The 14,918-nt window shown below is 43.9% G+C and overlaps 1 protein-coding gene across 1 annotated transcript in view; it reads right to left on the minus strand.

Moving 5' to 3' along the window:
* csmd3b (CUB and Sushi multiple domains 3b) overlaps positions 1 to 13,361 on the minus strand; it is a 548,309-nt gene extending 534,948 nt beyond the window's left edge. The window contains exon 1 of the mRNA XM_072674465.1: positions 13,141 to 13,361. Coding sequence (XP_072530566.1) covers positions 13,141 to 13,330 — 190 coding nt within the window. The 5' untranslated portion in view covers positions 13,331 to 13,361. The remainder of the gene's footprint in view (positions 1 to 13,140) is intronic.
* Positions 13,362 to 14,918: the final 1,557 nt, after the last annotated feature.

The raw sequence follows: 14,918 nt of genomic DNA on the forward strand, positions 1-14,918 counted from the left end.
TGAAGCAACAGACAATTAGAAAAAGAGTGTGTGGTTGGTGTGGCGCAACAGATAAACCCACTAGCTGCCAGTAAGCTATTACACCATGTGGGAGGCTGGGGTTCGATTCCCAGGCTGGGTGACTATGCTGCACTATACCAAGGAGAGTCCCTGGGCAAGACTCCTAACACTACATTGGCCCACCTGTGTAATACGAGTCACCTTGTAAGTTGCTCTGGATAAGAGCGTCAGCTAAATGCCGTAAATGAGTAAAGCGGTGATGTGAGGTTATATAGAAACAGGAATATTGTAAACTGTAACTGCAGTTGTTAAATTCCACCAACAGGTAAACCTTTACAGCTATACATGATTTTTGCTGTGCCATCCCAAAGAGGCCAGTTAGAAGCAGGAACATGAGACAGACATTTAGGGCTTATCTGTGTGAACCTTATGCCTTATGTTCTTAACTATGTTATAGTATTCCTTCTATGTACACTCTACTTAAAAGATTGGGATTAACCAGCATTCACATTTTGTTTTAATCGGTTTAATAACATTATGTTAGGTTTGGATCTCAAGGATGTAAATATTGATTCTGCTCTGAGTGGGTGGATATGTTTTGCATTCCATTTCTGAGCTCTATAACATCATTAAAATGCATAACATCCAAGTTCAGTAGTGGAAACTGGTCTTAAGGCAAGGTTTGCTGGGGCATAGAGGGTGTTGGATGAGTTGGTATGATTGAGTTTTGGTTCAGGAAGGAACTAATGGTGTTCTAATGGAGGGATATTTGCAGTTGATAACGATATGGGGGTAGTCGTTGTGTGAGGATGCATTACATACTATATCAGTTCAAAATTGGCTCTAACCATGCAAGAAGTAATTACATAACGTTGTAACACAATTACATTGTGTGAAGCCACAGAAAACATCTTCAATTTTCTACAGACATCCTACTATGTACTATGAAGTAACCCACAACAACAACAACAACAACAAAAAGACCAGAACAGCAAATAGTGTGTGGTGATAGAGACATTGGAAGGGTGAACAGCTAACATCAACTGCTAAATTTCCAGCAGCAGGCAAATATATGGAGTTATACAGGCATTATGACCATCTCAAAAAGTTCAGTTAGAAGCAGGAACATGCTCATGACCACAGCCTGTCACTCTGAGAAAGACATTTAGTAGCCAGTCTTAATGAAGTCACAGATGCCATCCACTCCCTCTCTTTGACAAATCAAATTATTGCAGATCTCTATGCATGGTCGTGACTGTGGCCTCTGTGGTACATGATCGCAGCTCTCGCACAGGGCTTTAAGAGCCTGCGCCTCTGCCTCTCTCTCTCTAAACTGCATTACTATTAAAAAGCTGATTAGCCCAGGCACCATTGAGAAACTGGAATAATTGCGGTTTTGATTCCTAATTAATAGAATTATCAACAGAGCAATTTAGCGAAATGTCAAATGTCCGGGAAGGTCAACTTGGTAAAAAATAAAAAACATCAACGATGTGGCCTCTGGGCTTCTCACTTAAAGACAAAGTTCGTCTATTTTCATGAAAACTAATATCAATAGATCCCCATATCACGATGCAACCACACCAGGCAATTACAGCAAGTAAACCCTTTGGAGTTTCGAAAAATGTCAGCTGTTCTCTCAGTAATTAGAGAGATTTGCAGCTTCCCACACATGAAAAACCAACAATGTAAACTATAAACTGTATATACATATATATATATATATATATATATATATATATATATATATATATATATATACACGTATATATATATACATATATACAGAAGTGTCTGACTCTGTTACTCTCTACACTTTTTCACTACTGTAACTGTGACACATGGCAGGGGACCAGAGTTTTCCTTGTTTACTTTCTCTGTCGCACCCCTCCTCAATCCACCCACCCACTGGGGTTTATCACATTATCTAACACAGCAGTAGCTCAGCCTTTCCCGCTGCTCTGACGGCTATTGACGGTTTTGGAGCAAAATACATTCTTTGGAGTCAAATGAGTTCTGGGTGGAGGGATCCTGGTAGCTGCAGAAGCAGAGCGAGTTTAAAATTCTAGGCCCCCGCTGTTTTGCTTGCAATCACAACCCAACCTGTTCTCTCCCATTTGCAAGCCATTGGATTGCTGTGCCTCTAGGCACACGGGTCAAACAGATTTCAGCTGCATTTATCACAAAACACAGGAATGCATGAGGCAAATGGAGCAACTACGAAGCACACAATAAAATTTCGATTAGAAAATGCCAATTTAAGAATTTGACTTGCAGAAATGCAGTCTAAAAACGTGTCTACTCAGAGCATCCATCAACAGCTAATGTTTTTCAGCTTGTACTAATGTCACAACTGTGCTGAGGATATTAGTTCAGCAGTCGTGCAATACATCAACGTGCAGGATGCCACATAAAGCCTTTTAAGCTGGCAGCCTAAACGCTGGAGGGCCAATGGAAAGGGACTCTAGTGGTTCCAAAACCTTGCCATTAAAATGAATCTAATCAGATTTGTAGCTCTCTTGGTAATACAATATGCAGGCAAAGTTATCATTGCCTCAAGTTGTTCATATTTTACAGGGGCATGCAGCCAAGTCTCTCACAACCATACAGACCATAAAATGCCACCGTTCTTCCAATGTAATATTTTAAAAGGCCACACAGGATCACATTACCCTTCTGCCTTCGGCACAGCCCCATAAACCAAAGCCAGCTCATGTGGCAAAAGACGTGGCTTTTTGAATTCCTGTGGAAGGTTAAATATTTTATGGAATATTTATTTATGAGATAAAGTAAATTTAGGGAGACAGCAAGGAGACTGCTTCAACTGATCAAGCACTCCTCATTCCTTGCTTGAGTGTTCGGACCTATTTATTTATTACCCTATAATAGTCATATTCTGTGAAGTGGAACATATCAGCACTAGGAGGTGCTGAACAGACCATGCAGAAAATCTGCAAGTTCTCTGGATTTGTTCATTAAACAACATACCTGCAATGACTAATCTATATATATATATATATATATATATATATATATATATATATATACACACATACATCACTGCAGACTGCCGTCACAGAGCAGGTATTATTTGGGTGGGGGCTCATTCTCAGCACTGCAGTGATAATGACATGGTGTTAGTGTGTTAGTGTGTGTTGCTGCAGGAGCTCAGCGTCACTGCTCCAGCCAACAGCGTCATGTGTGCAGCGTCCTGTGAGCACTGATGGAGGACTAGAGGATCGCCAACACAAACTGTGCAGCAAAAGATACAGAGCTTCTCTCTTTACATCTTTACATCTACTAGGAGAACCAGCTAGATAAGGGTGTCTGCTAGAGTGGACAGTAAGTGTTTAAAAACTCCAGAAGCACTGCTGTGTCTGATCCACTCATACCAGAGGAACACAATGTCTGTGTCACTACAGTGCTGAGATTGACCCACCACACAATTAATAACTGCTCTGTGGGGTCCTGGGCATTGAAGAACACCAAGGAGGATAACAAGGTAGGCAGAGAAACAGATGATGGACTACAGTCTGTAATTATGGAACTACAACGTTCTCTTATATGGTAAGTGGAGATGTTATAATGAACAATGAGTGTAGAAACAAGGAGATGGTATTAATGTCATGGCTGATACAGTTGCATACAGTTTACATACATATTTTTTGTTTCATAGTGGGTAAATGCAAGTGCAAATAATATGAACCAATACTTTTCATGTTTTGCTTCCCAGCCTTTTAAAAGCTATGCGGTGTGTGCAGCATTTAGACCTTGCATGCCCATAACGTAAAACCTGACATTTAGAACACTCCTGACCCCTCCTCAAAACATCTTCTGAGACACTATGCATCGAACCTCAATCACAATAATGATCACTTTTACATATGTATCAAAGAAAGCATGTTAAGAACATCATGATGTAACTTGCAAATGCTATTAAAGTATATAATAAACCCACTGCAGCAACCAGCCACACACAGTTCCCAAGCTAGAGTCGACAGGAGAACAGCAGAACAGGTAAAGATATTTGAAGAGCAGAATTTGGGAAACTGAGCCTAATATTGGTTCTGCCATTCATTAATGTGCCATAAAAGTGAGAAAACATAGGCTAGCTCATCTCTTTACACTGAAAACCTGGCCTGATTAATTTATGGCATGATTCAATATGACCATAGGGTAAGCAGCTGTGGTCACTGTTGCAACAAGAAACCCAGGAACAGAAGGTTAGGGGCCGGTCTTGTCCAAAGCTCCGTCCAGCTGTGGCCGCTGGCCGACAACAGGTACCTCAGTCAGTTTTTGTTTTTCCATTTTCTGCTCCCTGTAGGCTATACGGAGACATCACTAGACTGCTCCGTTTTCATTTTTAGAGCCACACTCAAATTTCCAGGTTTTCCAGACACCCATTGAGACTTGCTCTTGGACTGAAAAAAAAGGTATTGGATGGAAAATCCGCATTAGCAAATTAGAAATTTAGTCCATAACTAAGCTCCAGCTATGTCTGGAAACATGTCCCAAAGAGATATCATTTATTTCTGTCATCAATGAAAGGAAAACAAGGCTTGATGGGAGGAGCTGTTGGGGGAAGAGAGTAAATGAGCTTTGTAAAAATTGGCAAATACACGTGGCATGAGACAGAGCCGATTTAAGACATTCCAGATTGCTCTGACAACCGCTTTCCCCCTTCACCAAGCGGCCCAGCATGAACGGAGATGGCAAACAAGGCTCCCTTGTGAAACAATGAGGGCGAAGATATATCACTGACTGTATTAAACACTCTTCAGGCTGCAACAACGGAGCAGACAGGAAAAGAGAGCCACCAGTCAAGATACTTTCCAGTGTTGTCTTCAAGGTGAAAGGCCAATGAATGCCTCCTGGACCCTTCCCCTGTGAATCTATGCCATGCTGCTTCACTGACAGCTTGTGAGAGATTACGTCTTCTCCGTCTCGGGTTGCTGCTCTTCAGAAGGGGCCTTGTGTCAAGTCTCCACCCAAAGTTGGTGACCCAGAAAAGGCTGGCACTCATTAGCCAGTGCTGGCCCAAAGTAATAATGGTCATGGGCATTCTGGAGAGGACAAAGGTCTAGGTCGAGCTAGTCTAGGACGTCTGCCAAGAATCTACTAAAAATAGCATGGTCCACTGATGTACAGACTCGTATGGCCTAAATGCACTTGTACGTAATTCTGACACAAAGACAGTTCTTACATGATAAAAGACGTGCATGGTGAGCAGAATAATTAGCCTAGCCTAAAACATAGCCGCATGCACGTCTAAAGATGTTCATGCAAGCCTTCACAGAAGACAGCTTTGCGGTACCGTTCTGCAAAAGAGACAAGACAATGCTTTTACAACCTTTTTCTGTATCAATCCTGTGGTAACCACCTACATTGCACTGATTATTGTGGTGGTACAGAACCCAGAACCTAGTTAAAGAAACATGGTTTCCTTAGTTTGTAGCTCTGGAGAAATGAGAGGTCACAGAACCTCAGAATAGGATTGAGGAGTGGGATACTTGCTCATGACAGCTAAGGCTGTGAATGAACTGTATGAAGAGACAGCTGTGTGATTTTGCACCTGAGCCTCTCCAACACACACAGGTTCCCAATCAGATGACATTTCTGACACAGCTGTCTTAATACGCCCCTGCCAGATTGGCAGAAGCATGAGCATGACCCTAAAGCTCACACACAAGAAAAGGGGCCTAATTGGACCATCCATATACCTGCTGTCATTTCATCTTCCTAAAGCAGAAAATGATGCAACATTAACTGATTTACAGTATTTACTATATATCAGTTAATGTAGCTGATATACATCAACATCAACAGTATTCTTGACCTACAAAGCCAAGACTGGACTATCCGCTCCATACTTGATGGCAATGGTCAAAAGCCGATCCGCACCAAGAGCCCTTCGAGCTTCAAGTACGACTCGGCTTGACCCGCCATCCCTCAAAGTCCACAGAAGACAAGCGTCCAGGCTTTTTTCTGTCCTGCACCAAAGTGATGGAACGAATTTCTCCTGGATGTTCGAGCAGCAGAGTCGCTCGCTCTCTTCAAACGCAGACTAAAGACACTCCTCTTCCGAGAGTACTTGGGCAAATAGCAGAGTGGCCACCCTATTGACTTGTGTTTAGTAGAGTCTAAACTTAGAGATATCTTTGATTTTTTTGCCATTCAAACTAGCTGAGGTTCTTCTTGGGTAAATAGCAAAGCATTGTTGTAAGTTGCTCTGGAGAAGAGTGTCTGCTAACTGCCTTAAATGTAATTGTTAGATGTACTGTAGCCTTTGTCTTCCAGCCCCCTAGTGGCCATTCTGCCAAAGTAATGGAAATCATCTAGAATATTTAGAATGATTATAATAATCAGATCAAATATTTTTTTCCCCCAGTAACTTTGTTTTCATATGGACTTTTACACTGTTGGCTCTAATTGTATGAAACACAGAGTGTTGAGCTGCTAAAGAAGAATGATGGGTTAAAGAGAGGGGTGAGAAACCTCTACTATGAAATTGGCCATGCCATAACAACATGGATGGCACCACTGCAGCTTTCTTAACATCAAGCATCTTGTATATCTGGCATAATACAATTTTTTTTGACAAAAAAAAAGTGTTAAAAGTAAGAATATTTTTTGATTTGTCCAATCATATCTGGATATTTTTAAAAACGTGTCCCTCATTCTGTTTTTCGAATATTTTCATCCACACAGAGATGAAAGCGCTTACATGAGCATGCTAGCCCTGTATGACATCAAACCACCATGAAGAAAAAGACAACACAGAGGTTTGTAGGCCTTAAGTGTAGGACAATGGCACTGTGTGAGGGTGGAAATACCTCTCTAAACTATACAGCTACAGTATGTTAATGTACATTATTTCATACACATTTACCTATTTAATAATAGACCAATAAATAGCCTTAACAGCCTAAAAGGTGATAACCAAATCATCACCTTTCAGTTCAACCCACAACTTAGGCCTACTGATAACCTTCAGCCACGACACCCTAACTACAGTGAATATCCTTCCCTACCATTCCCTGCGAACCTGCTTGATCACTTTAGAGCTGCTTCCATGTGCTTTTAGAGCTGCTTCAGCTTCCTGATGTGAGAAAAAAAACTCATCTGGATGCCCTAGAGATTTTAATGAATAGTCTATCATCACATCCCTCTCTCTAGAACTCCTGTCATGATTTGTAATTAGTTTCATGGCTGTCGATCCCTGCATGAACTCATAACCTGCTTATGGTAGCTGTAATCCTACACTACCCTACACTCATATCGAACCCTTTGCCTATCATGTTCTTGTATCTAACATATTTGGTATATATTAACCATGATCAGTCATTAACGTATCTCCTGATTGATCTAGATGTTTCATGCTGAACCTCTTTTACATCTTAATTCCATTATCCGGTGTCAAACAGTGTTTTGAGTCTTAGTTCCTCTCAAGGTTTGGGAGCTTTCGGTCAGTCGGTCAACTGTCACTGTCAATATTTACTCAAAGGTTATTGAAAGTATTCCCCTCAGTGCTGATCATCTCACACCCATAACTCAAATCACTGACAGATGAAGTGAATAACATTGATGATCTGGTTACAATGGCACCTATCAAAGGGGTGGGATTTATCAGGCATCAAGTAAACAGCTTGGTCTCAAAAGTTGAGGTGCTAGAAGCAGTAAAAATGGTCAAGAGTACGTATCTGAGCCACTCTGACAAGGGTCAAACTGTGATGGCAAGAGCATCTTCAAAACCAGATACCACAGGGCAGCTTCAGAGGTGTTGTGGAGTCCAAGTCTTGACGTGTCAGAGCTGTTCTGGTGAATCAAGTGGAACCTATGCAATATTAGGCAGGTGGGTTTAATGTTATGGCTGCTTGGGGTATGTTCACAACCTATACTCCAACATCTGTAGCTTTACATTTGCATGTACATTTAAATATCTGCATGGAATTCTGTATCCAAACCTCTGGTTTAGCATAATTAAGATGTAGTTCTTCAGTGGTTGCCTGCTAGATCAGCTTTGCGCAGTTAACAACACGAATTCTTGTTGACAACTGTTACACAGCAACCTAATGAAACCCACGGGAACAGCCTATGAGTGACTGCCCCTCTTTAATCACAATACTGAATATGAATGTGTCAGTCCTGAAGACATACTTCATGGCCTTCTCCATCACTGCGATGGAGAAGCTGTATTTAGGGGAAGCAGGTGATGTCCCTGAAGACAGAATGATTAAAAACGTGTAGATGGCAGATATGACAGGGAGGACAGGGATATAATGCTTTTGTGAAGATGCTGTGAGCGTTTTTTCTTAAAATAGCCGCATAGCCAGAAAGCAGTGCGTCTTGTAGCGTCCTCATCATGGTTAGCTGTTAAGCCCATTACAATCTGCTCCATTCTTGTCCAGTCATAAATAATTCATTTCTGAAAGGCTTTTTTGAATGCCTTGCTTGCAATACAGGCAGCCTGACATTTAATATAAAGCATTTTCCAAAACTCATTCAAAGACTAAACTTAGAATGAGAGTACATACATAGAGGTATAAAAAGTCTACAAATCAGTCAGCTAAAACATCCAACACATCTTCCGATGCTCAAAAGGGTCACCTTATTTAATTCAGTGGTCATGATGTCTCAGATGTCTCCATTTTAGCTGATTTCTTTAAAGACTTTTGGGACCTCTTTGTATTAAAGAAGTCTATGAAAATCGGCAATCAAATTAGTTGTCTGTAGACTAACTCAGTTGAAATGGTCGATCAGTTGGTGTTGGTTTCTCAAGCTAACTAGCAACATTGGTGGACTGCAGATTACAAGCCAAAGTTTGACCATAACAGTGTGAAATACCAGTGTTTTAGTGCCACGGTTAGTTCTACAACAGTCACCCCCTCAGTCACGACCCCCAACTGCAGTGAAAAAACACCGACTGAGCAGCTGTTGTGAACGGACTGTGCGGATAAAACCTTCATAGAGCCATAGGGCAACCCAGCCACACATCAGCAGGAGCATCACTCTGGTGTGTAAGTGGAGAGTACAGTTGTATCTGTGAGGCGTGGGAGTCTCATATGGACATGAGCTGAGTGTAAAAAAGGAGTAATCTTTAAGTAAGTCAATCAAGAGGAGACAGAACACTGGTTAAAATATGTACGGAAGATCTCGTAATGCTTAACATGGCAACTGGTTACGAAGTCCTGACCTTCGACTAAAAGAGTCAATGGGCTTACTGGTTATGGATAAAGTCCTGCCTTTCAACAAAAAGAGCCAATCAGGTTTCTGGTTATGAGCAGAGGTGGCTCAAGGGTTTTGCCATGTCAAAATAAAAGTCACTAATACAAACGAAGCAAGAACACAAAATACTTCCAGTGTTCCGAAAAGTTATGGCAAAACTGTTTGGTTAAAAATGTAGTTTTGTAATAGTTTATTGCTGTTACTTTACACATTTGCCAAATTTGGTTTTAAATTCTGATTGGAAAATGATATCTATTGAGTTTTAATGAGTTTTATTATATTTTATATTAGAAAAAAAAAGTTCATTAAAACAGTGAATGTCTGAATAAGTTATTTATCTTTATTGTCTCAACATACATTAAAAAGCCAATTGCTACATAAGAGTTATTTGGTGATTCGTAATCCAAATAACCAATTATTCACTTTATTATATGCTTTGTTAACCATCACATTATTCGACTATCACAATAGTCGCTTGTTGCAACCCTAGCATTTACCAGCCTTGCATTAATCCATGGACACGTCGCAGGTCTTAGAAATCCACTTAGAAGATCTGACACATTGAGAGCAGCTGTCCTCTCTTACCCACACCAGTAACTTCATTTTGATCTATATATAATTCCATGGTCTTGAGCAAATGCTGTAACAGTGGCTGCGTTCCAGGAAAGCTTTAATAATTCCGACCTCACAACCAGCCAAAACTGTTAGTGATGTATAGCTAGCAAGCCACAGAGCACTGAGCATTCATGCAAGGCCCTGCTATCTGGAGAGTATCGTTCGTACGTGGATCGATTCTGTTCTCAAAGGGTGAAGAGGTGATGCATGTTTATGTGGCTGCAGCCGTGGGAACTCAAGAAGGCTGGTTCTGTGGGACAGAAAGGTCGGCCAGTGTCCTCCTTTGCATATTCTCTTCACAAGCAATATTTTTAAGGCTTATGTCATACTTGCAGGGGGAAACAGAAAAGGAAAGTGCGGGGTAATTAGATTCATTTTGTCGGGGGTGTTCAATTTCCCACCAGTGAAGCTTGCCATTTGTCAATCGATAGAAAATGCTAAATACTTGTGCACTGAAAGGAGTCTACACACATACACACACACACACTCACACAGGCACTTATAACAACCCTCATGCCTACACGCAGCCACTGGAAATTCACGCAAGAGCTCCCGAGTGCCTCGCTTGTGCCCTCATATCCACACACAGTGCTGATGCACACACCAGTGTACAGTTCTCCCCGTAGCAGCAGTCCCTGAAATCTATTTGACTGGAGACATCTGGGGACTCTAATAGCCCTTCTCTGCACCTGGCTCCAACAGTTAGATCGGTTCATGGAGATTGAAAGCCTTCTTTCAGGCAAGGAGAAAAAGTAGCACACACATACTTACACACACACACACACACACACACACCCCAATGTGCTGGATCATACAGCCATAGGACAAAGCACTGATCCCAAACACGATCCCTCTTCCCTGCTATTAATCTGTCCCCGTGGGGCTCTTTCTCAGTGGGCCCATATGCTCAACATGATGTAGACACATTCCGCCTCCAGCTACTGATCTGGGGTCAGCCTCAGCATTTGGAGCGTAATGGAGGAGATTAGGAGGACTTCGAAAATATGTGTAGAAGAGTAGGAACAGCCCTGCATTACAGAGCATGCAGGCTCTCGCTGTTTATGATACTGCAAGGGGTCGACCACACGGAATGTGGAATGTTCCTCCAGAAATATTCAACTGCTGCAATGATTGGACCAGAGGAAGATACTGAGACTGGATGCTGTTGTGACCCAAAGCTGGACACTACCATGACACTACTAAGTGGCTCAGAAAACTCAGTAGTCCTCCTCCTTCATCACACCCAGTAGCTATACTGTATTAGGAGCAGAGCGAGAGAGAGAGAGAGGAGGAGGAGGAGGAGGAGGAGAACCACCTGTGTTGAGAGTGTTGGGCTAACTTAGCCTTTGGCTTTCAGAAACGCGGAAATCTGATGAAATGGTAACAGTGCTGAACAGAGACAGAACTCGGTTCTGATCATTACGGCCCATTGCGCTCAATCAGAGCTGCACGCTCCAGCTGTTTTTTTTTTAGGCGTGATGTACGAAGCAGCTGCATCTGTACGCCCCACACGCCCTCATAGCTAAATCTGTGCGATTGGGTTTCCAGGGATATCCACGCAGAACACAGCCGCGGTGAAGCGCTTTTACGCGTCCAGGCTCATTCTCCAGCCAAGCCTCGGCAGAATGGACTGAAGCGAAATTGGATCATTTCATTAGCATCACGCTGCTCTCCATAATCAGCAGTATACGCGGGGACGGAGGTACGGAGATTCCATTAAAGCGCACGGTCTTCTCTCTCTCTCTCTCTCTCTCTCTCTCTCTCTCTCTCTCCGACATACACACGTTAAGGCTAGATGGTATTCTAGCCTTCATCATTGGGATCTTCACACCGCCACCACGCGACGCGTTATCAGGAAGCCAGACAGCAGCTTCATCCTCCAGTAGGTTTTATTCCGCTACATTCATCCATATCAACATATTAATATATATATATATATATGGTGCGTAAATATAAAATATACTACCGTACTATAGACATATAGACTGGTACACACACACACACACACACTTCAGTCATCTGGTACGCCTATGTGCGTTTTTGATGACGCAGTCGTTGTGGACTATTCTTACCCACCAGCTCCTTTTTTGGCTTTGAACTATCAAGCTCGACTCGGATGCTACACTTTAAATAGTCAGTGATGATTCAAATGATGGTGGTGATGGTGATGAGGAGGAGGAGGAGGAGGAGGATGATGAGGATCTGCCACTGCTGCTGCCCTGAACATCGTCGCCTCCACCCCACACCTCCATCCCCTCACACACCTGACCAGCTTCCAGCTCTGACACACACCGGCTTTGTAGCTGAACGGCACGGCCAACTTCTAAAGCAGCCTTAATCCCCTGTTCTAGCGGAGCTCCCACTCACTCACACACTCACACTCTCACACACACTCTCACACACACACACTCACACTCTCACACACACTCTCACACACACACTCCTCACTCACTCACTCACACACTTCTGAGCGTCTCTGCTGCCGGGCCTGTATTAAACACACGGCCAGGCTGATTCAGTTGGATCGCGTGTGGACAGGTGTCCGCGTGCGGCTCGGCTTTTCACATATGCGCGTTTTTGAAGGCGCGCAACAGTTCAGAGGCGCACCAGCGCGCGGAGACGCGCGTCCCCAGATTAGACGTGCTTATTTTGGAGAAGGCGCGTGAGTTCTGGTGGTTTGAGCTGTAAATAAGAGCTGGTTTTAGCCTGGCTGGCGCCCCCCCCCCCTCTTCTTTCCCCTCAGCCCCCCCCCCCACCTTCACCTTGCGGCTCATCTGCCTACACTGAGAAGAGGGAATGAGAGCATTTAAGGGAATCTGTTTCATTGCGGTGTGAGATCTGCCCCGGCTCCCCCCCTCTCTCCCCCTCTCTCTCCCCCTCTCTCTCTCTCTCCCCCTCTCTCTCACTCGGAGCAGTTGGTGATGGTGAGCGGTGTGCGTTGCCAAAACGCTCGACAGGGTCCTCGGAAAGGTGTAAAGAGAAGCGCGTGAATAAGAGAACGACCCTCTGCGTTAGACTGGACTGTACACACTGCCCCCCCACCTCCTCCTCCTCCTCCTCCTCCTCCTCCTCACAGCTCAGCTTTTCAGCCAGAGCATCCTGCATCTCACGGTGCCCGCATCGAGCCTCCGGAGCCTCTCGCTCTCCTCCTCCTCCTCCAGCCCCACACACACACACACACGCATTAACACACACACGCTAAAGCACCATCATCCCTCGCTCGCGCTCTCTAAACAGCTAAACGAAGGTGCCAAACACATCTAAACCCTCGTTTATTTTCTTGTGGCTCTTTTTACTCACCGCGCGCGCACGTGACCAGCATGAAAAACACGAGACTCCCGAGCGTAACTCCGTTTTTAATCCTCATGCTCTCGGCTCGGCGGACGTCCACTCGGGCGCATTTAATCCATCCCCTCGCGGAAAGGCTCGGGCCGTCCGTCGCTGTGGCGCGGCGTCCCGCGGCGGCGGCGGCGACGGCGTGCGCTCTCATGCTCTCGTGCAGCGGTTGTGCTCGGCGCGCGCTCACGGCTCCGAGTGAAGCGCGGGCGCTCGGGAGGCGCGGCAACCTCAGCGAGGACTCAACCATCTGAGGCGCAGACGAGGGGCAGGAGGAAGAGGATGAGGAGGAGGAGGAGGTAAAAGGGGTGGTGGTGAGGGTGCGGGGAGGGGTGGGTGGTGGGGGGCGAGACACTCACACACACTCACACACACTCACGCGACCATTCGGCTTTTTCTGGCGTTTTTATGATTATTATTTATAAATTGATAGAAATGTAATTGATTAATAATTTAAAATGGACTTTTTTATTATATATTGCAAATAAACAAACAAATAAATGGGGTAGCTCCTTCTCCAGCAGTTCCCTATAAAAAAAATAATAAATTAAAATATAATTTACATAAATAAATCAACAAATAAATACATTAATGAAAAAAAGGCCTCTGGGTTCACTGGATGAGCCTCAGGATTATTAATTGCTTACTCAACACGACAAAAAAAAAAAATCATAAAAAAAACCAAACAAAAACAGTAGGGTCATGCAGTCAGGATGAGCTTTAAGGTGGACTTTGCTTTATTAGGAGAGCCAGACCATCTCTGCGAACTGACCCGAAGGGAGTGAAATGGTGCGTTCAGCTCCTGCTGAGGCTGTAGGGCTCTCCGACAGGCTCTGGCGATGTTTCTCGCGGTGTCGTTCTGGTTGGGAGAATCTGAACATGTTAATCTCCAACTTTCTTCATTTTGCTCGGGCTTATTCCTCCTCATGTAGAATTAGATGCAGTAAAATGTTAAGAGTCTTAGGGAACTTTTGAAGCGAATCCTGTGGGTTTTTTCCTTCCGGAGACTGAGGGCTGCACTGCAGGACGCTCCTGCCATCTACAGGCTAAATACCCGTCAAAGTACAGAATCTCTCTCTCTCTCTCTTTCTTCCTCTCTATCTCTCTCTCTCTCTCTCTCTCTCTCTCGTATGTAAGCCTGTGTCTCTCGCACACCGTCATACGTAGACACTGCGCACACGTTTGGCATGCAGATTGAACAGGAGCTACAAACGAACCACCTGCAGCAACGCAATCCAACGAGACTCATCTAAAATTCACAATTATACTGCACACCGAGGCTATTCCCCAAAGCATCTCCATATAAGTGTCCCCCAGGCACTTCTTTTTTATTTTTTCCTGCCAGATTTCTTATTGGCAATATTTCCCCCATTCATATTTACTAACGGATGCAGACCCCTGTGAACGCTGCTGGATTACAGTGTCTAAAAGCAGGAGCTCTCCAAGGTTCTGAAGTCTTCGACCTTCTACAGTTACCAGCACCCTCCTCTCACTGCATGTGAGGTTTCTTTGACAGTTACCACCACACTGCTCTCGATGCTACTAGCTCTCATCCACAGTAGTTTCTTTTACAGTTACAACCACACTGCTCCCCTGGCAGGAAGCTCTCAGCCACAATGGGTTCCTCTAGGGGTCTTGTACCGTTCCCACTGCACTGCTCTCATTGTAGGTTGCCCTCAGCCACAGTGGGTTCTTCTAGAGTTGCTTTAATTATTAAGTCCTTCTTGAATTTCTGTACAGTT

This window comes from Salminus brasiliensis, chromosome 3 (genome assembly GCF_030463535.1).
Source record: "Salminus brasiliensis chromosome 3, fSalBra1.hap2, whole genome shotgun sequence".
NCBI classification, from domain to species: domain Eukaryota; kingdom Metazoa; phylum Chordata; class Actinopteri; order Characiformes; family Bryconidae; genus Salminus; species Salminus brasiliensis.